The 26,209-nt window shown below is 38.0% G+C and overlaps 2 protein-coding genes across 2 annotated transcripts; one reads left to right on the forward strand and one right to left on the reverse strand.

Moving 5' to 3' along the window:
- Positions 1 to 1,220: 1,220 nt before the first annotated feature.
- Positions 1,221 to 16,572, reverse strand: LOC145969604 (uncharacterized). Its single transcript, XM_083095661.1, has 12 exons — positions 15,940 to 16,572; positions 12,744 to 13,171; positions 10,740 to 11,050; positions 9,732 to 10,129; positions 8,810 to 9,148; positions 8,569 to 8,713; positions 7,225 to 7,633; positions 6,950 to 7,045; positions 4,860 to 5,235; positions 4,352 to 4,564; positions 3,606 to 4,157; positions 1,221 to 2,874 (listed from the first exon to the last, which is right to left on the reverse strand). Exons 1-12 carry the CDS (start codon positions 16,120 to 16,122, stop codon positions 2,500 to 2,502), a joined length of 3,825 nt encoding a protein of 1,274 aa, XP_082951787.1. The 5' UTR covers positions 16,123 to 16,572; the 3' UTR covers positions 1,221 to 2,499.
- Positions 16,573 to 19,586: 3,014 nt separating this feature from the next.
- Positions 19,587 to 23,003, forward strand: LOC145969606 (potassium voltage-gated channel protein Shaw). The gene is made up of 6 exons (XM_083095663.1): positions 19,587 to 20,147; positions 20,685 to 21,122; positions 21,327 to 21,614; positions 21,953 to 22,162; positions 22,306 to 22,476; positions 22,649 to 23,003. Exons 1-6 carry the CDS (start codon positions 19,860 to 19,862, stop codon positions 22,763 to 22,765), a joined length of 1,512 nt encoding a protein of 503 aa, XP_082951789.1. The 5' UTR covers positions 19,587 to 19,859; the 3' UTR covers positions 22,766 to 23,003.
- Positions 23,004 to 26,209: the final 3,206 nt, after the last annotated feature.

Raw genomic sequence — 26,209 nt, forward strand, 5'->3', positions numbered from 1 at the left:
ATTTAAATACCTAATAAAATATAATATATAATAATTAATATATAATATATAATACATTATAATTATTATATATAAATCCCTTATTTATATATAAGCCTTCAAGAAATTAACTTTCAAGAAAACACTCGGAACTACAGCGACTACATTGATCGCATGCATGAGTAACTAAAATGTATGAAATAATTTTAGTAACTCATGAAATAATTGAGTAATTTGTGTGAGTAATACATTCAAAGAAAGTCGTTGACATTGTAAATAAACACGTTTCACACTTTCGGTGTGATAGGCGATACGGTTGGAAGTTGTTAAAAAAATATCGGTACATCTTTTTCTTTTAGGTTTTATCTACGTCTCGAGCTCGGGGAAGCCAAGTAGTGCTCCCTCGAGCGTGCTTTTTTTAGGAATTAAAGGTAAGATATCGCGAGAAGGATGCGATAAGAATGCGAAAAGGATGCGAGAAGAAAAATCCGGAACGCCAATAAGACGTGAGATATTTCGCGAGTCAACGAAATTCGAGTTCTATTGGATGCGAGAATCGAAGAACTATGATTATTAGCTATCGATCGAATCCGCGTGGAGTATTTAAGCTCAGTAGTCCGGGTGACTTATTTAGGTCAGGAAATTCGGGATGTCACCGATATTCCGTGAGACGTGTCACACGGAAATACAATAAATCGGTCCCATGCCAATTATTTTATCGGATCATGCAAATAGGACGACTACGATTATTGGTCATCTATGTTTTTTGAGCGAATTAATTAGTATATATTAATTTAATATTTCCTCCTCATAATTGCTCATAGTAAAAACAATCATAGGAAAAATTTCTATTAATATATATATGTATATCTAGATTTTTTTATATAGTTAATTCAACACGTAATATAAAATATATATAAAATACATAAATATATAAAAAATATATAAAATATAAAAAAATATTTAAAATATATAAATAGATATTTATTATTTATTATTTGCATAAATTAAATTCACCTGTGAGAATCTCCATGCTGACATCGGTACTTCGAGCTTGCAGCCTCCTTCTACCAGTGTCGTCGATCGAACCTCTACTCCCTGATCGAGAAGTGGCTCTCTCCTCCGATTTAGCTCGAATGTCCGATCTACCGGCGCTGCCACGGCGATGTCTACGGTCCCCACGATCTTCCGATCTGTACCTCTTGTCAAACTTCTTGTACAGCCGGTGTCCTGTAACGTGCTTGGAAGATGTTCTGTGTCCTTCCGGGGAGTCCGCAAAACCTGCCGGTGGTCGAACGATCTCTTCCGACACCTCGGGATGAAGCAACAGGAGGGCACACACGATAGAGAAAGAAGGCAGACAGATGGACAGATCGAAATAGATTGAAAGAAGAATCTACTTTGCATTCCTATTACATATCATGTTATTCGTTCGTGGACATTCATTCTATGGAAAAATCAAGGTGACTACTGTGTGATTACAGCTCCTAGTAATATCTGCATCTTTTTTATATTTTTCATTATCTTAATTATTGAGATAATTATACTATTTATTTAATTAGATTAAACATGAAACGGAAAGCAAATAATAGATTATGTATGAACTATAAATTATGACAAAAATTGTTTCCACTGTTCAAAAGAATTATAGATGTAAATTTTATAAATATTTTTAATTTCAAAAATGCATAAAACTCCAAAAAAAGTATGTTTGATATATGTATTTATGATCTATGTATTCATTCGCATATTAATTTATCAAGCAAAGAAGAGCAAGTCACATGTCTAATTGATACTAGTGAAAAGCAAATTACAAAAAGTGAATGCTATTTTTAAAACAAAGGGGGAGAAAGGCAACTATCCAGAGGATTTACTTTACGGCTCCTTCTAAATGTCAAAACCTCAAGAAAATAATAACATAATGATAATAATAACTCTTTAATTTTTAAAAAGTTGCAGTTTAAATTAGTAACAAGTATAATATTCGGCATCTATGATTCGCAATGAAGTCTAATTTAAAGCTACAATGAAGCTATAGAAAAATTAGATGCAGATTAGGCATTCTACGCCTATTTTCCTAGTTTTCAGATAAAGAGAATTACTAAAGAAAATCTTTCGTGGATGATGAATGAAATCGTAAATGAATGTGATAAAAAATGTCATTAAACCCTGTTAACCCTTTACACTCGAAATCTCCTCTCAATTAATCCAATATTATTAATTGCAATGTGTCTGTCGATCGAAAGCAGTTATAAATAGTGTGAAATCAAACATATCATTTTCCTTTTTTTTTATTAATGTTGTGGCGATAGTCTAAACATTTTTATAATTAGTCTTAATAAGTAATGATTTTTAAAATATATTCTTATATATGCAAAAATGCACAAAAAAGTGTTAACGTAAATAAATTTCTATTTTTCTCAAGTGCCAACAAGTTCTTAATTTTAATTAACCTGTGTTAACATAAATAAAGTTTGCGAAATTTCGCGAGCAAAAAGGACAGTCGCGTAGGCAAAGAGATTACGCCGAGTGCAAAGGGTTAATGCGTGCGGGGAAGGCGAGCGAATGATGCGATGATAAGCGATATATCACCTCTCTGCCGCAATGATGACAGTGCGCGGCGTCCAAAGCGGCGACGGCCGAGATGCAGGGCTGATCGGCGCTCTCGCTGTAGAAGACGCTGTCGCTGCCGGGGCTGACAGATCTCAACGATTCCGCGGACAATGCCTTCAGTCTGGCCTCCGGGCTTTGCGTCTCGACGACGAGTGCTCGTTGACCATTGTGCCCCGGACTACGCTGATAACGACCGGGGCTCAGACGAGTGGCGCAAACTATGTCGTCCGCGAGGCGCGACTTCCTTCGCGGCAAGCTACCTGTCAACGCCGCGTTCTTATCCTGCAACGCGATTTCATTCGCGATAAATGAATAATTTATAGCTATCATACCTATAAATAAATAATTTATATATATGTATATTTAATTAGTAATTAATAATAGTAATAATAATTCGTTAAGTAAGAAAGTAAGATTTTAATAATTTATTTAGTAATTATATATGGCAGTTTAACAAATAAAAAACTTGGATATTTTCTAACATCGTATAGCAATTTATTTCAGGTAAATAGACAAATATATTTTTATTTAAAAAATATACATTTTTAATAATAAAATTGAATAATTTGTTTAATTTGAAATTAAATCGTTTGAATTTATATTTAATTTAAACTAAATTTAAATTTAATTTTTAGTTAATTAAAATAAATAAAATAAATTTTATTTGATTATGATTTAAAATTATTTAATTAAAAATTTATTTAAGTCGCCTAGAAACTTTATTAGTCTATTTAAGAATATTAAAATATCCTACTTTTACTATATCCTACTTTTTATTCGTTAGACTGTTATAAAAACAAAATAATGTGAAATATCAGAGAGATACATTTTTTTATCATTGTTCTATTTATCTTTTTAAAAGATCTTTGATTCATTGTACAAACAAGAAAGAGATGAAATAAAGAGATATGGATGAATTGTAAAACATACAACACAAATACTCCTACTACAGCAAACTCTTTTTTTCTTTCTCTTTCTCCTTTGGTCAATAATAAAACGGACGCGATCTTCACCTCATTGCTACGTCTTCTGGTCGAGAGGTAACTGCTGGTCTTTCTCCTCGGGCTTTCCCTGGTCCGACGATGCCTTCCACTTTCCGCACCGTCTCGATGCATATGATGATGATGGTGGTGATGCATGTGATAATGATGACTGCAGCTAGAATCATCGGACGTCGGCGCATGAGGACCGTCCTCGACCTGTTCGACCCTCCATTCGTCCTTCTGAGGGCTTTTGCTGAGCGCCTGCTGTTGTTGCTGCTGTTGCTGCTGCTGCTGCTGCTGCGTCGACTGTTGCATCGCGTCTCGCTTCCTGTTATTTCGATGGGGACTCCGAGCCGACGTCGGTTTGCTTCGCGATCGATGACGATGACTCGGCGTCGGACTGACCTCGACGTTTTCCGGATACGCCGGCTCCGCGCTGTGCTCCAGCTCGACGTTGTTCGACGCACTTCCGAGGAAGTCCAGGCTGAAGGTCTTTTTCTTCCGACGACGCTCCTCTTCGCTCCACATGCGAACGTCAGGAGGCGACTCGGCGTAACCTCCGGACGACGATCGGTGACCCTCCTATCGAAATTCTTTCTTATTAATAGAGATTATTTTCCTGAATAATAATATTTTAATCAACCTAAGTATTTCGATAACAATTTACCGCGATTTTTATTTTCATATCCTCTCTTCTTTTATTTTCATTATTTTTTTCGAACTTTTCATAAATTTAATAGTTGTAATCCTCGATATGATCTCCCACGTATACTTACATCTCGATCTAATTCAGTCTCTGAGGTATGTCCACTGGGTGAAGCGACCTGCTCGAGATCGTTATTCGGATCCGTCATCGCATCCTTTAGATCGTAGCTACCCGAACTGCTGCTGCTGCTGCTGGACCTCATCGGCGGAGGTAGTTCTAATCCAAATGCGAGTTCCGCTTCCTCTAAAATCGGCGGCGGACTACACGGCTCCTCGATGACGGCCTAAGGCAGAAGGTACGTATCAATCAGATTTCTTTCTCGTATGAATGCGACAAGATTTCGTTGCGCGACTAATTTTGGAGGCAATCGATAAACTTATTATTAAATTAGATTAATGATATAAATTGAAGATTCAAGATCTTAAATTGATCGTTGGTTACACCTTCTGAAAGAAAATTAAATTTGTTAAGGAAATCAAAGAGGGTAGCGAGCGATAACAGGGACACTTTAATTACATTATAAATTCATCCGAAAGTTCTTTAATATCCGAATAATTCCGGAAGATGACGAGGCTTACCTCGCTCCTCGCCAGGCTGTAGATCGAACTGGCGCTTTCGAAGGAGCTGCCTTCCGCGGCGGTCGCGGTGGTCGAAGCCGGCGCCGACGCCGCCGACGCCGCGGCGCTGGATGTCTGCGGTGGCCTCGACCAGGAGCTGGTCGTGGCGGACGTGCCAGTGGTGGTCCCGGTTTCCGTAGAAGTATTGGCAGTGACGTAATCCTCGGAGGTCTCGGAGAGATCGGTGTTGGTGCGGCCGCCCGAGTCGGTCCTCGCCAGGCTTAAGCCGAACTCGCTCGACGACTGCGACTGGGGCTGCGACAAGGGCGGACCTGGACTAGCGCGACGTAATCCGCTCCTCGGTCGGCCGTTGCTCGCAGAAATAGACGATTCGATACTGGAGGAAAAACGTGGGGACTTTAATGCAGAGATCCCACGGACGGAAGAGGGAGGTCCAGGGGGGAAGCAACATTTCAATTTTATATATATATGTACATATTAAAGAGAGGGAGAGAAAGAATGAGATGTTATATACATTAATGTTGATGAATCATCACAGAGAAAGAAGTTATGCGTATTAATAACGACCTTACTTAGAGAGGATCGATCTCTCCTCGTTGCCAAAACCTCCCTAATCCCTATTTAGATAGGGATTTAGATAGGGATTTAGATAGGGATTTAGATTGATACCGGAGGAAAATTATTATGGGCTGAAATTATAATTGTTTTATCAAATGCGAAATAATAAAAGATTAGCGATCAAAAAATAAAAAAAAAACAATATATATATATATATATATATATATATATATATATATAAATCGAAGCAAAAACAAGGATAAACATGGATGGGGGCGTATATACAGAGTGTATATCGTAAAATATTACAAGCGATGTTTTCCTTGAAAGTAGAATTGGATATAGCAAATAATTTTTCTCGTTGGAGTTTTAAGATTCGTTGTTGATCTTTATGAAACAAGCGGAGTGTCTCGCTGCCAAGTTTTCTACGGCAGGAGGCCGAAGTCTCCGCTCACTTTTATTTAAGTGAAATCATATTTCTTGCACGAATCGATTTTTTTTATTATCCCACATAAAACTATTAATGTCAAATCGAAGGGAAGCAAATATTTTACGAGATCTTATATTTTTTTATATCCCGACGCAAAATGTATAAAATATCTCGTGGAGTATTTCAAGATAATCTCATCTTAATATTTATATACATGGAAGGACGTGAAAAAATATCGATTTCTGATAACGAAACGAGTTATGGTGATTACGAACGGCTTTGATAAAACTTGTCAATTAACTTTAATTGGCGATTAATTTATCGAATAATATTTATATTCTATTGATATATTTTATTACAATATGGATAGGATTATTAAGTTTTTATTGTTTAATACATGAAAGGAAAAATTAGATTAAAAATAACATGGATTATAAATTGAAAAATTTTGAAAAATTTTTCTGTAAGCAGATCCATCTTAGTTGAATAAATCGCCAATTAGATTAATTAAAGTTTGATTAAAGCATAAGCTCTAAATGTAAGAAGTAAAAGTCCAAAAATGCCAACTTTACATTCTCGTAATTTTAATTTAATCTCTCAGAATCATTATAAATCAAAATACTTTTTGATAAAATTCAAATGCTCATGTAGACTTTTTAATAAAGTTATAATGGCAAAAAAAGTTTAATACGAAATTTTAATAAATTTATAATAACAGGAAATCACTTTTAATCAAGAATTAAAAAAATTGGCATAATTTTTTCCTTTTTATTTTTGCGCTTCGAGTATTAATTGTTGAAATTTAATTTTGTAAAATGTATCAAAAATTCTAAATTTCTTTAGGGTAAAGCTTCTATCAAACTATTCAACTCCATCAATTATATCGATTTTTAACATGGGGTGATTGTAGAAACGAAGGCAGATGTGGATGTAAATGTATTATCTCCAGCCTATTTTTAGATTTTCGATATAATTGACAGAATGTTGTTTTTCCAAAGACATCTAAAAATAAGACAAAAAATGTTGCAAAGATGATTTAGTTCAGAAGTTACTTAAAATTTGGGGTGCTCTACTATCGGATCAAAATACGTTATAATCTTACATATCGCAGGCATAAAAATATGCTGTTGCGGATACATCATTGTAGTAAATTTGTTGAAACTGTACCGGTAACAGATCTTGTATTCTGTAATGGCGTCTGCAAAAAGTATCTTCTTTAAATAAAGCATACACAAGGCAGAGCGCCGATACGAAAAAATTCTCATTTAACATCTTTCGATCGAAATTTTCGACATATTCCTTCGCACACGTCTTGACTTTAATACTTTCAACCGCGCGTGAGACTCTCTTGAAACAAATAAACTTGGGGTAGCCTACCTTGGTGTGAGGGGTTGCACCGGAGTGGCCGGTTCCAGGCGTATTCGTGGACTCGGCGGACAAGGCTCCACTTCGTCCTCGACGTCGAGAGCCTCGGTGTCCATCGAGGAGCGTTGCTGATGTTGCAGCAGCAGGAGGTGCCTTCTTCTCGAGGACGGCGTCAATAAAGCCAACGAGTCCGCTTGGAGAACCGTCGCCTGCGACTCGTTCCATATCCCGTCGCTATGGTCCCTGGTGACGTCGTTGGTCAATGAATCGCTCGACGCGAACGGCGAGACCGCCTGGCCGATGATGCCGGTGCCGGGAATGCCGGTTCCGGTGCTGAAGGCAGCCGGACATATCGCCGCGGGCAATAAGGCGCAGCTCGGCAACGAATCGTCCTTCGGAGTCTGCGAGATCCTACGTGGCGCTGAAAAGAATACCGTCGATGTTAACTGAATATTCATTTATTATACAGGGTGTTTCCGGGTTAAATGGCCAAACTTAAAATATAAATTTGGGACCTCAAAACAAGCAAAAATTTCCTCTGGAAGTTTACTCACAAACGCTTCGTTCAAGAAATATCGACTTGTTAAGTTATAGAACCATAGGAATGAATAATATCGAAATAATCTAGGTTTATCTTTTTTATTGCTTTACAGTAACCAAAATTTATAATTATTAAATATTTTGTTCAAAATGATAGCCTCCAGCTTGGAGACAAGCATTGCACCTATCGATCACAGAACGAGTGGATGACTGACATTGTACATCTGTAATTTCTTCGCACGCTTGTACTATCCTCCGTTGTAATGATTGAAGGTCATTAATAGGCACTTCATATACTTTTTGCTTGAGAGTACCCCAAATATACCATATCAGCATATTCACTATTAGAATATGTACGAGGCATATTGTACTACTTTACTCCACGAAAGTATTCAATGAACTAACAATTACTTGGTACACTGCGCGAAATCGATTCTGTTTGTAAAAAACAGAAGCCTATGAATGACCTTCAATCTTCAAAACAAAGACAAAACAGAAATATTTCGGTATTATTCATTCCTATGGTTCTGTAACTTAACAAGTTGATATCTCTTGAACGAAGCGTTTGCGAGTAAACTTCCAGAGGAAATTTTTGCTTGTTTTGAGGTCCCAAATTTATATTTTAAGTTTGGCCATTTAACCCGGGAACACCCTGTATACAGATGGTTTTTCAGGATCATTATTAAGGGGTAATTTTATTGCCTGATATTTAGTTTGATAATCGAATTTAAAGACTTCAACAATCTCACTGATTTCATATATATAAGCTCACTAGTAAAAATGGATGATATTGTGTATGGATGATACATGACGTACCTGCTGCTGCAGTTGGCGATGTGGGTGAAGTAGGAAGTGATCTAGGAAGCATAAAGTCGTCCGACGACAGACCCTGCACGCCGTCCTCGAGGGATACGCTCCTCTTTCGGAAAAGACCCCGACGTATTAGATTTTCGTGAAACTCCTGAAATATGCGACAGAATGTTTCTTACGACCTATTTTTTAATTTCAACAAAAAATCAATTCTCACAAAACAGCTCTAATATTTCTCTTTTGTTACCTCTTCATGATGATCCTCGTGGGGCGAGAGGCTTCGCAACAAGGACAGATCCTCGGGCGTTGAGGAAAATTGGACGGGCGTTCTGACTCTGCCCCAGGAATCCTGCTGATTCCTCCTACAGGTGTGAGGATAACTCGGCTCGCTACTTTCGCCGATCAGCTCGCGTCTCTCGATACGAATCTCGCCGTCGGAGAAGGTCTTCTGGAGGGGTAGGAATCTACGCGTAGGCTCGGAGATTCGGCTGAGAAGCGCCCGCGCGTCCGGCGACACCGGTGCTGGTTTGAAATTTATGAAGATCTCCTGATCGTCTATGTCGAGGGACTTACGATGATACCGAGGCTGAAACGAACATAATTGTGGGTGAATTACATTTTTTTGAATTACACTTGTTTTTCATTTGCAAGTTGTCTAACAACTTTTCGTCGATCAACCAATGTTTTTTTAATATTTATTTTTATTTATATGATTTGATATTTTATCTTTAATATTTTCTAAAATATTAAAATATTAAAATATGTATTATATTTATTTTTATTTTAGATAAAAAAAGTTATATTTAGCAAATTATTTAAGATAATGTTTGATAGATTTATTATACATTAATGTAAGCGTATTTTAAAATATCTGCTTTCATCATTAACGTTTTTGAAGATATTATTTTTACATCCTAAATTCTAAAAACTATCTTTATCTCGCGATAAAATTCTGTTTATTTTAAAAATAAGTCAAATAAATTAAAACTAAAATTACCTTTATGTCTCTTATCCAAAATACATTTTCAGATATATTTTCTCATCTTCTAGATTATTTGAAGAGTTATATCTAAGCGGGACGTTTTCGATGGCGAAAACATGGCGCGGGATAACAATTCACATTTTTTTCCTTCCCCGTAAAATGTGCGAAAAAGTGTCGGAGTACTCACAATTTCGGCGGGGACAATGTCTCCATTTGGCAAGGATTCTTCAATAACGACGGTGGCGGAGGAGGGGGGCAGCGGTGGCGTCATTGAAACGAGAAAGGGCGACCTCGGTGGTTCCTCGCTTTGTGTCCTGTGGAGCGGCTCGTGCTCGGTCTCCTCCTTCGTCGGCGTGCCTACCTGGCCGCCGCCGAGCGGCGTCCCCAATTGTCCGGCTTCCGAGTAGCTCTTCGTCAATTTTCTCCCGTTGAAAATACCATTCGTTTGAGCGCCCTGCGAAACCATCTTGACCCGATGGATGGTTCGGGGACTCAGGGTCACCGGGAGCACGCGACCGCGAAACATCGCCGGGATCTCGGTCTGCGTCGCCTGGGTCTTCATGGCACCGCGTTTAGGTGGTTTCTCTGGAACCCAGGGAGATCGCTACAAGTGGACTAAACTATCCTGTGAATCGACGTTCTCGAAAAAAAAAAAATAATGTACTATTTTTTTTTAATATCGATTTCCAAGAATATAAAGAATTTATATAAATGTCTCCTTTCGATTTTTGTAAAATTAACTTTTCGAGCTTGTTGAGGGAGAATAGAATTGTTAAAATATAGAATTCAGCGATTTTTAGTTCGACGAATCGGTGTATAATTTTATACAAATTTATTTCGTCGTCACGTCACCCTCCGATATATTCACATCCCATTTCGTCTCTTCCCTGAGGTCATAGTTTCTCGAGTGTTAATCTAGCTTATAACGAACTTTGCCGGCCACGGATAAATAGCCTCAACTATTCGCCCGGCTTAATTTGTGATACTTGGCTTGGGATCAAAACAGCTCGTACAGGATCATTACGCGACGCGAAATATCTGGCGCATTAAATTCCAATAAAATTAATCCAAGCGTTTTAGATTGTTGTATTTATATTTCGTATGTTTGTACGTACGTTTAGAGTTTATACACGTGTATATGCGAGAAACTTTGCGATCGCGTTACACGATACGATTGCAAGAAGCGTGTACTTACCAAGTACGAGGACACGTGGCTCAATGCCAGGGTAAGGATGAGTTAAGGGCAAGGACGAAGGCAGTATAGCATTCTGCATTGTCGGCTGCGAGTCTATAAGACGTTCCGGATTATGTGGCCTCGGTGGGCTTCTGTTTCTCGGGACTTCGAACGACGTGAGTGTGTGCGATCTCGCGAAGCTCACGTGCTTCGTCTTAGGAACCTGAGGTCCTTGCATCGTCAAGGAAGGAGGAAGGGGTATCACCGGCGGTAACACCGGCCGCGGACCTTCCAGTCTCATGGATTCTTCATCTTCCGGCACCCAGGTGTATCTTGGTGAGAGAGAATCATGTGTTTCGTCAAATTACGTATTGCATTAAATTTTCTCTTACGATTGACTTGCCTTATCAATTAATATCATTAAAATTGGAGGCAAAATTATTCTTAAAAGTGATCTGATATGAAAGAAACTATTATTAATATAAAAATTGTATTATTAATTAATTTAAAATATTATTAAGTTAAAAAAAGATATTAAAATTACCTTTATTAAAATGATCAAGTTAATGTAATTTACGCGTAATTGCGATTGAAGATTATTTTAATCGATAAAATAATGTATTGATTATATTTTGTAGTTAATAATAAAAATGAAATGGGCTGGATAGAAGGTGCATTGTCAAAAGATAATGGTCATGTACATAGACATTGTTGCAAATATAACTGGATTACACGTGTTACGGACACTATCGCAGGAAACAGAATGACATTATGTCATTCTATCGAGAAATAGATGACCCTCAAATGCATTATATACGTAAATCGTACATGTATTAATTGTCAGAATATTTTAGATGCTATTGTGCAAGATTAATTTTCATTTATCGCAAAACAATCGCGGAAAATGAACGATAAATAAACTAATAAGATGATAATAAATTTAAAATAACATCGCTGGCGCACACAAAAGGCGCTATAATTATACCGTCGTACTAAAATCTATTTTATTGCCTTTGGATTTTCTTCTGTATATTCCGCATATAAACGGCGATTTTGCGCGCAACTATAATTTTTTAATTGACCGCTTTCCGTTGACCTTAAAAAGCTGATAAAAGGACGCTGCGGCACTCATGCTAATCAGAAATAAACCCAACCCCTTAGGTGCGCACGCTATACACTGGGGAGATCACGGAAGGCTTTACACGTAACAGTCGATGGAACATCGTGCGCTATATAAATATCGTTTTTTATATAAGGTCTATCTAAAACCATAGGATGTTCCTTCTCTCTTTTTCTCTATTAATGTAAGTGCAAAGGTGGATTTTCGAAACAATTTCTATGGACTACGTTAAAAATCGCGCATCTTTGCTACAGATTTCTTGTCAAAAATTCATCGCTTTTTTTTTAAATGGAAATTGCACTTTTCAAATGTATAAAACTCATTTTTTTAACAGTTTTCATTTTATTTCCGAATAATTATTTAATTAGAAAACGAATTTTTATTTTTATTTTTATTTCTATTTTTATCCGAATTTTTTATTTAATTAGAAAACGATTTGGCCGTGTGCGAAGGTCTTCGCTCTTAAATTCCAATTTCATTGCCTTTCCGTTTGCACACTCGTCGTTACGGCGCGACACGCCTTTCCATCAATTACGTTACCAAAGTCCTTACCAATAAATCGATCACTAGATACATACATTCTAAACGCGTCCCGCCAGAGTAATTTGCCCCAAATATCCGAGGAACTCGGTTCCTCGACATAGCCGAGGAGCCAAATATTACCCTTTGCACGTGTTGATGCAAGTATATCGCACCTATCAGTAATTGACAATCACTTTTGACAAAACAGTCAAATTGTATTTTACGGAAAATATTGACAATTCACGTAGACGTGAGAAAAATACATCAGTGAATTGTAGTTACATCTCTGTAAAAAATTGACAGCTAGCTTTCTGATCCTTAAGAGCTTCAATCTGGCGACTCGTTGGTCACTTTTCGAGTCGAGATCGAGATCCTGTATTTACCTCTTTGGATCGGGCACGGTGCAGAAGGATCTCGGCCTTCGCCTGAAGTAGGAACTCTCGATCCAGTCCGCCTCGTCCTCGAGATCGTAGCGCGACAGGCCGCGGGAGTAGGTTGGATAAGGCTGACGGTACATGATCTGGAGGGGCCTGCGGGGATAGGGCGCGTCGCAGAGGTTTTCGTCGCTGGGCACGCTACGCACGCACGCCGAGAGGATGGAGTTCCTGGTGGAGCTGCACGGCGACGGGCCTCTCGTCGACAGGCACCCGAAGAAACCGCCGCCGGACTTCTCGACGGCGTCCAGCTGCCGGCTGGTGATGCAGTATTGCTCCTTGATGTCCTCGCGCGAGTACAACGGGGTCGCGCGACGATCCCACGAGTCCGGAGCGCCGTAGCCACCGTGGAGGTCCACCTGCGTTGAAACGTCCACCTGTCGCGAACCGAGAGGATCGTATGTAAGTGTATTCTCGCATACGTCGCGGGAACTGGATTACGTCCGGGACTGACACGTTGATTGATACGCGAAATGATTTATGAGATCCGAGAAATGGGGATACTCTTGAAATGCATTGCTGCGCGAGACTATTCATATGTAATTTACTGATGAACTATGATATTTTGGTACTCTCCAAAAAGCGATTAATAAAGTTTCCTCGAGTCCAAATTTTGCTTTTATTTACGTTTATAGAATCTTCTCAAAGATTTCCATAGTTTAATTTTGTAAGGATGGAGATCCCACTTTATACTTTAAGTAGACAATAAATGAATAATTTCCCGCTTAGAAGTTTGAAAGAGGAGTTTTCGACAAAGCTAAAGATTAAGTTTCGAAAGAAAGTGATTTGATTACTTAAAACATCAAAATAAATGATAAATCGAAAACTGAGATCGAAATTGGCAGAAGAATCTCGACTCGAGTATCGCGATGAGAAGCTAATATATTCGAAGAAACAAAATTAAAAAGGGGAGGATTATTAAAAGTTAGCCGTTGAAAAAAATTTCTAAATAAATAAAGTAAATTTACCATATAAATGTTATATTTTACTCTATATATATTCAATATTTCTAAATAATTATAATTACAGTTACATAATAAAACTTTTCTCTTCACTTCTTTTCGTCCATTGGAAAAATGCTGAGACTAAAAAAAAGTTTTAAACCGTATGCGAGATATTAATGATCGATATTATTCTCGATATTGAAAAAATCTCGGCTGAGAGATATTACTTGTCGATACCAAATTTCGACAAAGCTAAAGATTAAGTTTCGAAAGAAAGTGATTTGATTACTTAAAACATCAAAATAAATGATAAATCGAAAATTGAGATCGAAATTGGAAGAAGAATCTCGACTCGAGTATCGCGATGAGAAACTGATATATTCGAAGAAACAAAATTAAAAAGGGGAGAATTATTAAGAGTTAGCCGTTGAAAAAATTTCTAAATAAATAAAGTAAATTCACTATATGGAATGCTATATTTTACTCTATATATATTCAATATTTCTAAATAATTATAATTACAGTTACATAATAAAACTTTTCTCTTCACTTCTTTTCGTTCATTGGAAAAACGCTGAGATTAAAAAAAAGTTTTAAACCGTATGCGAGATATTAATGATCGATATTATTCTCGATATTGAAAAAATCTCGGCTGAAAGAGAAATATTACTTGTCGATACCAAATTTATAGCAAACTGTTTGGAGAAATATAACGCGAAAAAAACTGGGAGTGTTTCTTTAAAAATAGCACTCGAGACTTACGGGTGGTAAAATACAATAACTTGACCCTTTCTCTTGTAGAAAAATAAAGGAAAATACACACACAAAACTCTCGTCGCGCGGAGAAGTTATTGTTTTCCGCGGGGCATTTAAAAACAGTATCGCTCTTTGATCGAATACGGTAAACTGCTTCATTCATCGAAGTTTCATCGCTATACGCGACTCATTGTGCCAAGAGCCATCGTTATCGGAAATCGTAATAGACGCTGCATTAAACTTCTGTAATTTCCCGGACTTCATTACCGTTCTTGCATTATTCCTTGCTAAACATGCAGTTCCGCTATCTTCCACCCGCGCCATGGACCTACCATTCTAGTCGTCTAATGGTTATCGTATTATTAGTTTCCGGTAATGAGATTCGTTTAGATCGTTCATCGTCGTTAAGTGGCAAGATCGACGACGGGACACGGACGGGGGAAATAAACCGACGTTCGGCCTCCTCCGAGAGAGAGAACAGCATTTCTCTCTAGGAGACTGACCTACATTCGATCGCAGGAAACGGATTTTCAAGCGCGAGCAACGTCCTCGTTCTCAAAGGATGAGAGGATGATCGGAATAATATTACCTTTTTCATCCAAAGAGGAAGCTCGTCATCTCCGTGTTTGCAATGTTAACATATTTCTTTAATTAAAAGTCGTTGCGCGAGCGAAACTGCAAGCGGTTTTGCTTTTTACGCGCACGTGAATAAATATATAAAAGATATACAGGAATTAATAATAGAGGAGAGAGAACGGATTGCATATATAAATAAAGATATTTTCTTCAAAGGTCGCTCTCTCGGAAATATATCGGATTATATTAATATACGGAGAATTAAAAGGTAGATGTAAGTTAGAGTAAATATACTTATCCATTAATGAAATGAACTTTAAACATTATAACTGAATTTAATTATCGGTAATAAGATTCGAGGCGCGCAGAAGTGATTAATAAACTTCAATAGCTGTAACTTTCTAAGACATAAATGTATCTGTAATGCATGAAGGTGCGTAAAGCATACAGACTTTACATTATCTCATTTAACGCGACTCGTGTGTAATAATGGTATTAAAGTATTATTTTTTAAATCAACATAATCAAGTTATATTTCAGAATATTGTGCATACGTTACACAACGAATAAATTTCTAATCATCTTTGCAGAAAGATAATTTCGTGAAATGAGTTATAAATTAATTAGCAAATTAATTACAAATAAATAAAATAATACAAACAAAATCGTGACTATAATGCATATTAATTAGGTCCATCTATTTTCCATTTATCCTCCATCATTATGCATTTCTACTAAAAAAAAGAAAATGCCAATCACATAACTCAACTGACTTCAGCGCGATCGGACGTACACCTACATCTCTCTCCCTCCCTCCCTCTTCCCGCGACGTAAACACGTCCATCATCGAGAAGACCGAGGATCCGTACCTGGGGATGATAAACCTGGGGCGTCGTTCTGTCGACGGCGTTGGCATCCCCTCGCATAGCGGGCGGCATGCTCGCGGATGCCGTGGGCAGATTTCTCGGATTCATGGCTATCTCGGGACCGGGATGGATTCGCCTGATGCCCGCCGGGCCGCCGGCGGGTCCCATGCTCGGTGCCTTCACCATCCTGGGCCGCACCCCGAACACCCCGAGCGACCGGTCGCGAAAACTCTGCGAACACGCGCACCAGCTGGCCTATCGATCTATACCCGCTTTATCCCTCTTGAGCGAGAGAAATGTCTCCCGGCTCTCGGGGATGCGATGAGGCACGACCGTGAGGGTGAGCCGCGAGCCAGCCAACCAGCCTCCTCGTCGACGTAGACTACCTCGTCGGCGAGTCCCGCGGCCGCGGGACGTTCATGGTGCGTCCCTCTCGCCACCCGATGGTGTCCCTCTCGCGCGGCACTCGCGAGACACGGATCTGCCCGCGATAAACTGTCGTCCTCACGGACCCCAGGCGATTGATACGACGACGGCGAGCGCGACGGCGACGATGACGACGGTCTACCGCGACGCGACGTTGGCAGACGCGAACGCGACCGGAGCGACGCGTCTCGGTGGTCCTCGCGAGGGATGACGAGCCCTTCTCTCGGCGAGTCGGAGAGAAGCGACTGAGAAAGGGTGCGCGAGCGAGAGGGATAGGGGACAGGGGTGGGTGGACACGGGAGAGACGCAGGGTGTGGAGGAAGAGGCTGCGGGATAGAGGGGGATGAATGGAGGGAGCGGAAGCGTGGGAGAAATTGAGATGAGGAGAGGAGAGGGAGCGGAAATCGTGTGGCGGATGTTGCGGAAGGGAAAAGAGGGATGACGATGATGATGATGATGATGATGATGATGACGACGAGGTAGCGATCGGTGGGAGTATTTGTAACGTCCTCGAGCGCGTGTAACGTTCTCTTTATGAACGCGGTAAATCCTCCTTGCGTATTAATACCGTGATATTTATCCGCGTTTTATAATGTTGATGGGGGTGAGAACACGCGTCGTGAATGTCTTCTCCCGGATTATTTACGAGTCGCGCGGTAAACTCTCATCCTATTAATTAATTGGCGACACGATCGCGGTTGTTTCTACTGAAAAATTTCAGGGGAAGAAATCTTGGTTCTTTTGGTAACCGATAGATCGCTTCAAGGGGTAAGAAGCATTCTCGTCATACGTTCTGTATATTAGTACAGAATTCTCGACATAATCCGATCAATCGTGTAGAATATCTACAATTATATGTTTATTCTTGCTCTTCCCCTCTTCCATGTCATATTTTACGCTACCCTTCATTTAGATCCCCTAATCGCCTAAAACATATCTACAATCGCTAGAGAATCCCCATGTATCCCCATGTTAACGTCCTTGGCGTCAAATAATTACAGCTGGATCACTGTGTAATAAGATTGCCGTGGAATCGAAGATAAATCAGGAAATGAACGAGAGAATTGTTCCGTTGCGAGCACGTGTGCGTATACGGGACAATGGCATTAGCTGAGAGGGAAGATAAAAAACATGTTAAACATACTGGTATAACTGGCACGTCTCGCGGCGCGTGAGAGAATGAGAAGGAGAGAGAGAAAGAGAAAGAGAAAAGGGAGGGTGGATGAAGAGGGGGATGGGTGAGGGGGCTGGCGGCGCGGTAAGGGTAGAGGGAACGAGATAAACGAGATGACACAGTTGCAATATTGAAAAGACAAGCCGGACGCATGTTGGCACGACGGAAAATGAAACAAATATGACGTCACAGACGGATGCTGTCCTTAAAGCTACGACGCCCACGTTTCGCGGTAAATGTGCATGCGCGCGGAAATACGCCTACGGAGCATGAAGGGAGGGAAAGAGAGAGAGTGTCCGGCCACGTCGGGACCAGATGGAGCTCCTGCGTGTCGTCTCGCCGTCACCCTCTTTGTTGCGGGAGTCGAACTACCCTGTAAAGTTCGAGCGACGCGCGCGAGGCTAAAGTATTTTTGTCACAACACGGAATATCTCTTAATTAAGAAATAGTCGAATTTCAGTTCCATTAGCTTTCCTCTCGTCGAAACTGATGTTTTTGAAGTTTCTTTTTTGTTAAATTAAAATAAAATTTGTATTTTTTTTTCGTTTCTCTACAATAAACACATGTACATATCTGAACATTGTATTGTTTTTCATGTAACATTATTCACTTTAGTGCGATAAATCTTACACAAAGTTTATACAATTCAATGGCACTGCTTTCTATATGAATTTTATGACTCGAAAATTTGTTAAATTTGTTAAAATTCGTCACAGCACGAATAATTGTTATGTATTTTTTCATTTTATGTTTTGTTTATTATACATTTATACCTGTAAATTGATCACGTAAATGTTTTTGAAGCATCCTGTATTCTTCGTAGTTCTTCAGCTGATGTAGAGAGGTCGCAGGAATGACAAATGTGCATCTCTCTGAGCATAATATCGAAGCAGATCTCACAAATATCGACGAAACTCTATTATAACGGGATATTAATATACTTTTTGATTCAATGATTATATGTTACTTATTAAAATAAAAGTTTTTGAAAGTTAAGTTATAATTTAAACTGTATATAAATATTTGTTATCCTCAAACTGTATTTTAAATCAATATAAAATTAGAAAAATGATTTGTCAATTGCATAAAAATATTAGCAAAAAAATATATAATAATAAGAATATATAATAATAAAATAATAAATAATAATAAATAAAAAGTATATAATATAACAATTATAAATTATATTTTAATTATAATTATAAATTATATTTAACATAGTTTATAATTATACAATTACATGCACAAATTAAAAAAAAATTTTCTTGAATTTTCTTGAACTGTTATTATATATATTATGATATATAAATATTATATTAATTTAATAAACTTTTAAAGATGATAATTATCATTGATTTCAAATTATATCATGTAATAAGATTATTAATTCCAAAAAGATACATGATGAATCTTTTTCCAATAAACAAAACGTATATCATTTTTGAATCACCTAATGGTTGATTATATCATTGCTCGTAATTCGTCAGAAATGTTTCGGAAACGTAAATAATGTTACGATATTATGTTTTCGTGTGTCATACGTTCTATCATTCAATACCATCTGGAAAAATACCTAAAATTTTTAAATGTTCCTGAAATATTTGATGTGTTCCCTTTTTTCTACGAATTATATTGTGTAAAAATGGATCGACATGCAACACAAATTTTTTAAATAAACATAATACATCTAATTGACATTTATCGTGAAAATATATATCTCATCAATAGCTACAAAAGTTTTGTTCACCGCGCTTAACGAATTATTACATGCATACATCTTAATCGCGCAAAAAAACGGGGGAGACCCGCATCATTCTTTTTTCTCATTTTTTATAGAATTTCAACGAAGCAATAAACCGCCCGTCTATCGCGTGACTTTGTACTCTAACTGAACAAATGGCGTTTTGGATGTGTGCGGCGTGCCACGCAAATAAACACGAGCGAATTTATAGAACGGGAGAGCCAGAGTATGTGCGGCGCAGGTTATTCCTTTTCACTGAAACCTCGTGGTTTCGCGCGCTGTCGAATAGTCATCAAGCAAACTCGGCAAAGTGCGTGAGATATTCTCTTCCTTTATAAAAAATTACTTGCGCAAAAATATTTATTCACACTTTATGAAAAAAATTTACACAAGTAATTTAAAAAAAAAAGGAGAAATAAATTTTCTATCAATTATCTATCTATTTATTAACAGAAAAAGTGAGAGAGAGAGAGGATCGATATCCCACGATGTACTCCTAAGAGTCGCTTGAAATTTTTTTTATGTAACGAATACATTCTTCATTTCCGTATATGTTCTACGAGAAAAAAAGGGTCGACAAGAATGAAGGACGGTAAATGGAACGATAGGGTGACATTGAATGTGGGTGGCGTTCGACACGAGACGTATAAAGCGACGTTAAAGAAAATCCCGGCGACCAGATTATCGCGATTGACGGAGGCGTTAGTGAATTACGATCCGGTACTGAATGAATACTTTTACGACAGGCATCCGGATGTTTTCGCGCAGGTGCTCAATTATTATCGCACGGGGAAACTGCACTATCCCACGGACGTGTGTGGTCCGCTTTTCGAGGAGGAATTGGAGTTTTGGGGTCTCGATTCGAACCAGGTATCTTTGGTGCAAATATTTTAAATAATTAGCAGAATATCTCCACACAAAAATCCAATTTTTTTATGTGTTAATTATTTAAAATGTATGCAATCGTTCGCAATTTATAACGCAAGCAACAAATTAAAATTTGTATTTTAGTATAAATTTTATTTTTCCTACGTTTTTTGTTAAAATAATAAAAGTCATTATCATCAGTTTCTCAAAGGAATTGAAAAGTTCAGTAAAAAGAAAATAATAAAGATTGTATTATCGACATTTTTTTAAAGAAAATTTTTAAATAAAGCTTATATCTTTCTTTCACGCTTAAGCAATTCGAGAAATGAAGCAAGATGGTAAGAAAACCATTGTTTCTTAGACATTTGCTATTAAATATCGAATTAAAGAAATTTAAACAAAATACTTTTTGTTTCACATCGTGTTTTTAAGTTCGTGCTTTATGTGACCTACGACTTGGCATAACTGATTCGCATAAATCGATTACATCGTTCTCGCGAAGTAATTTAACAGTTCCTTAATTAAGTTGACTTTCTGTAGGTAGAACCGTGCTGCTGGAGCACATATAGCATTCATCGAGACACGCAAGCTACCTTGGCAATCTTCGATAAGCTCGACATCGAGGGCGAGAAGCTCGGCGACGAGAAAATCACGCGAGCTTTCGGTTTCGAGGAAAAGTATCACGAGGGCACCTTAACCAAGTGGCAGAGGTTACGTTCTCGCGTTTGGATTCTTTTCGACGAGCCGTACTCGTCATCGACAGCCAAGTGCGTAGCCTGTGCGTCCATATTTTTCACCTGTCTGTCGGTTCTATGTTTTTGCTTGAAGAGCCACGTGTCGAAGAATAAGCATCAAGAACAAGAAGATCTACTAGAGGATCATTGGAACAATATCGCCGCTGATTCCCATCGAGCATTCTTTTACCTGGAACACGCTTGCAACGCTTGGTTCACCGTAGAAATAGCGCTCCGCTGCCTCGTACGATCTTACTATGTATTTTCTTTAAAGAAATCGTCTATTAGATACATTTCGTTAAGCGTTCAGGCTTCATCTCGTACCGAAACAGCATGCTGTTGATGTAATGTCAACTATTCCTAATCAATAAACCGAAATTATCCTCGTCCACGATGATAGGTAACGTGGCGAACACACTAGGATGATGTTACTGTAACTTAATTGCAGGTGAGTCCCAGCCTGAGGCGTTTCGCGGTGTCGCCGGTCAACGCGATCGATCTAGTGGCGACGATGAGCTTCTACACCGAGTTCCTGGCGGAGCCGAACCTCTACCTGGAACTCCTGTCGATAGCGCGCGTTCTACGACTATTCAAGTTGACGAGGCACTCGCCTGGACTTAGAATACTTATCCACACCTTTAAAGCGTCCGCCAGAGAGCTGGCTCTACTAGTCTTCTTTCTTGTGCTGGGAATCGTGCTCTTTGCCAGTCTCATATTCTATGCCGAACGCCTGCAGGTACATTCGTGGGTTCTAGCTTCACGAGGGATGGAGAAGTAAATGTTTCATAAGAGCAGAGTTTTGAGTACGGTCCTGGTAGGAGACTTTTACGATAGAGTTACCTGAAAGCGCAATTCGCGATTTAAAAAAATAATACGGAACCCGATTTGACCTTTTCTTGTGCGGATCGCGCGCAGACATGCTGCATTGATTGCAGAGAAATATAAAATGGAGTTTAAAGAAACCTGTGATTTCTCACCAGACTAATTAATGTTTTGAGAACAGATCTTGGAGTATCAGAGAAATAGAGATCGAGTTTAATAATTAAAAAAAAGCAGGATTCTAATGCTTTTCAGGAAAATCCCAACAACGATTTTGACAGCATACCGCGAGGCTTGTGGTGGGCCTTGGTCACCATGACCACCGTGGGCTACGGCGATATGAGACCGAAAACTTTCCCCGGGATGTTCATCGGCGGATTGTGCGCCCTCGCGGGTGTCCTTACTATCGCTCTTCCGGTTCCGGTCATTGTCAGTAATTTTTCCATGTTCTACTCGCATACGCAGGTAACGTTCGCGCTGTAGTAAGCTTCGTTTCGATCGATTCCTTTACATTATAAATCTCGCAATCCGTGATACGGCCATTCAATTGAGTTTGACTTTAAGATTTTAAATAGAAATGTCGAAAGAAATTAAATGTAAACTTTCAGGCACGCGGCAAGTTACCGAAACAGAGAAGGAGAGTTCTACCTGTTACTCCTAGACGAACGAGGCCGTCGTGTCAAAGTTACGCTGACATCGAGGATCACCTTTTGACGAGCTCAGCTTCCAAGTCACTAGCGAGTTTAACGTCTCGATCAAGCGTCAATGGATTAGAAACAGTATGTTGACGATTAGAAGATTAGGAACAATTGCAATTGTATTGATCCATGATACACAATTTATATATTTTTTACAATTGCTTTATACTATTTTATGAATTATAATTTACAATTGATTTATAATTGTCTTTTCCTCATATTTTCATATAATTGTAATCGCTGTATATTATAGCCGACAACACGCACATCGATTAATTTGCCGGAAATACGAAGGCAATTACGAAATCGGAGAACACGAGTACTTCAGGCGCATCGAATAGAAATTTCAGCCCAAATGGAAACGATATAATCAATCAACAAATGTGCCTTCGACAGGAGTTTGAGAACAAAATGCCACTTGCGTCTGTACAGTTGCTTTTGATACTTTTACGATAATGTCAGAAAATAAGCATTAAGATGTCGATAAAGAATAATATTTTATATTCGACTATATCTCGTTGCCATAACTTTGTGTTGTAATATTATTTTTTTAACACGTCGGATGTAATATTTATATAATAGGAAATGTAATTTAAAAAAAATAATAAATCAAGAGAAATGTATTAAAATAAAAAATCGTTATCCTTTCAATATTATTTCCAATATTCATCCAATCTGCAAGTCAATTTAATCCTTTTAATCGCGAGAAAATTTTAGCAAACAGGCTCGTATAAGTCCCTCGACGCCAAGTTCGAGGCAAACAAAGGAGGACGACGCGACGTCTCGAGAAATATAGTATCCGCGGATGATCGCTATTATCTTCGGATTATCGAACGCTAATCCTCTTCGACTCTGAAGCGCGGCTAATGGAAAAGTGTCAGGGTTGTTCTCGCGGCGTATAATTCGGTACACACAGAGCCCCGAGGAGCAAAGGCTGTTCCTGAAGAGGCGTCAGCGCGCAAGCGTAAGCCATCGACCGATGGAGAAATTCGCTTGAGAGTAGCGACGACCCCACTCGAGCGTCGGCCCACTCGGGTCTCGGGACACATGTACTTTGTAACCCATATGTACTTTGTAACGTACGCCATACGGTTACGCGATGCTTCGTACGGTATGCTTGCTTCTATTTTTTTTTTTAATCCTTTCATTGAACTCGACTCGAGTAATTGCCTGTCATCCTGTTCTTCCGAAGCAAACTGCTATTTTTTTTTCGGCTGTCTAATATCCGAGTAGAAAAATTTCTGGAAAAAACTTGTCACTATCCAGAAATTGACCAGTTTTTACTGGCTAAGATTAATTAGATAGTATCTGTTCAAAAAGCCAGAAATATCTGACTATTGTTTCATAGCCAGTTACTGTCCTAAAATTAGGCAAGAAACAATGGTAAGTAAATACTGGATAGTTTCTGTTTAGCGAAAACTTTGAAAATACTGGCTATAATTTTTTGACTCATTCTTGGTCAGTAACTGAGCAAGAAAAAATCGCAAGTAAATGCTGAACAGTTTTTGTTCAGCGAAAACTTTGAAAATACTGGCCATGGTTTCTTGACTCATTCTTGGTCAGAAACTAGTCAGAAAAAATGATAAGTAAATATTGGGCAGTTTCTGTTCATCGAAAACTGAAAATACTGGCCATGGTTTCTTGACTTATTCTTAGAAAATTAATTAGAACTAAGCAAAAACTGATTAGAAAGCGGTAAAAAATTGGTTATAAATTGATTAAAAATTGTTCAGAAACTGCTCAGAAAACTGCTTAGAAACTGATCATAAACTGCTTAAAAACTACTTACAAAATGGTCAAAGATTGAGAGAAATTGGATAGAGACTGATTAAAAAACTGATTAAAAAATTATCAGAAACTAGTTAGATACTGGTCAAAATCTTGTACTCAGAAATGTACTGGTCAGGAACTGACTAATTTTACTGTCTAGTTATTGACGAAGCATGCGTCGCCCAAACTTGTTAGTTTCTGGCTAGTTAAATCGGCCAAAAACTAGCTAGTGACTAGGATTCCTGGCCAGTTACTAGCTAAAAAATGATTGAATTTCTACTCGGGTAGTTTCATCCATCTTTCTCCCTCTCTGTTCGATTGATTTACGTAGATCACGGTAGAGACCAGAAAGGATACCTCCTATATCTTGTAGAGTGAACATCATTTCTATTCGAGTGGATTTTTATTTCGGGAAAAATAGGAAGACTATACGATTTTGATAGTAAATTTAAAAAGCTCTATGATGTACTTTAAGCTACTAATTTTGTGCTGTTGATCATTGTTTGAGAAAATATTTTGATGGTCTTTTTCGTCTTTGATACAATTTTTCTCGATATTACCTGATTTATGAGATAACATATAAGTGATAAAAGAAACTCCATTAAAGAAAAATGAAGAGATTTGTAACATGACTTTTGGTTTTTGTAGATTGTGTACAAGAATATGTTGTAAAAGGATGAGAAATGAGCATTGCATTTTTGCAAGTCAACAGGATGTGTGTGATTGATATATAATCATTTTTAACACAAATTGAAGGGAAAATCGATTATTGTGTTTCTCGCCGAGAGACACCCCTCTTTCACTCATTTATATGGCCAAGGTCTAAAGTAGAGAGATGAGAGAAGAGAGAAGGATTAAAGGGGGAGAGTATAAAGAAGAATGAGACGAAGACAGGTGTTTTATGAGCTATAAACAGCGCAGAACGACAGGGGTAACTCGGATTTTTCCCCTCGGGTTTTGATCGTCTTGCAGTGAAAAATCGCAATCTCGTAGGATACCTATGTCGAATCGAAGAAAAAGTGGCAGTAAAAGAGGATGATTGCGTGACCTAAAAAAATACGTCGGCTTTAGTTAGCCTCGTCGAATTTAAAATTAAAAAGCGAGAACTTTAAAATCGCATGATTTTAATCGTGAATGAGGCCTTGGAAAGAAACGGAGGGACCGGTTAATTTCAGACATAGATCGATATTTTGAATGATACGAGGGGGATTGGGACGATGATAAATTTCACAAACCTTACAATGTTCGTAATTCAATAGTATCGACTCTTTTTTTTTCAATTTTACGTAGGATGGACGTACATTTTTTATATCGCGCATATGGACGGTCGCAATGAAATATCAATTGAATATCCAAGCTTTTTTATTTAGATTTGCGTATATTAATTGGAAGTAACGCGATTAGTCGATCAAAATTGATACTATTGATGTCGCTGCGTAAAAAAAAACTGTGTGTTTTAGAAATAAAATATGCTATAAATCAGATATATTGATTGTAACTGTAACGTAATAAAATCGCGAAAAGTATAAAATATAAAAATAAATTGAAATCGTAGAATATTCTTTTTTTGTCCATTTTCGAGAATAAACATATATACTGGTTTTTTGTCGGGAAACAAATTTAATAAATAAAAAAATATAGTATATTTCATTAGATGTATCGAATATGCGTTTATTTTATCTTTCTGCGATATTTTTTAATTCTATAATTCTATATTCTTTAATCAATTAAAGATTAAATAAGTCTGTTACATTTAATTTTCATATATATGTAATTATTTAGATTTATTAAATTATGGCTGTCTCATTGTTTTTATATTTTACTCCCTTTTGATCCCTCTTCTCTCTGTGTTTATCTCTACTTCAAGCAATACATTCAAGTATCATAAAATATCTTTTGTATTTCAAAGTGTCTCGGAATGAGACCACATCCAAAACAATAACGATGACTTGCGTAGCCACAAAAATTAATCGTGACAAAACATCAGCCTTACGTGAATATATGCATGTAAGAAACGACCACGAGTTAAAATATTACGTCAAAC

This window comes from Camponotus vicinus, unplaced genomic scaffold (assembly GCF_025532165.1).
Source record: "Camponotus vicinus isolate PSW18456_S1 unplaced genomic scaffold, iyCamVici1.0 SCAF_4, whole genome shotgun sequence".
NCBI classification, from domain to species: domain Eukaryota; kingdom Metazoa; phylum Arthropoda; class Insecta; order Hymenoptera; family Formicidae; genus Camponotus; species Camponotus vicinus.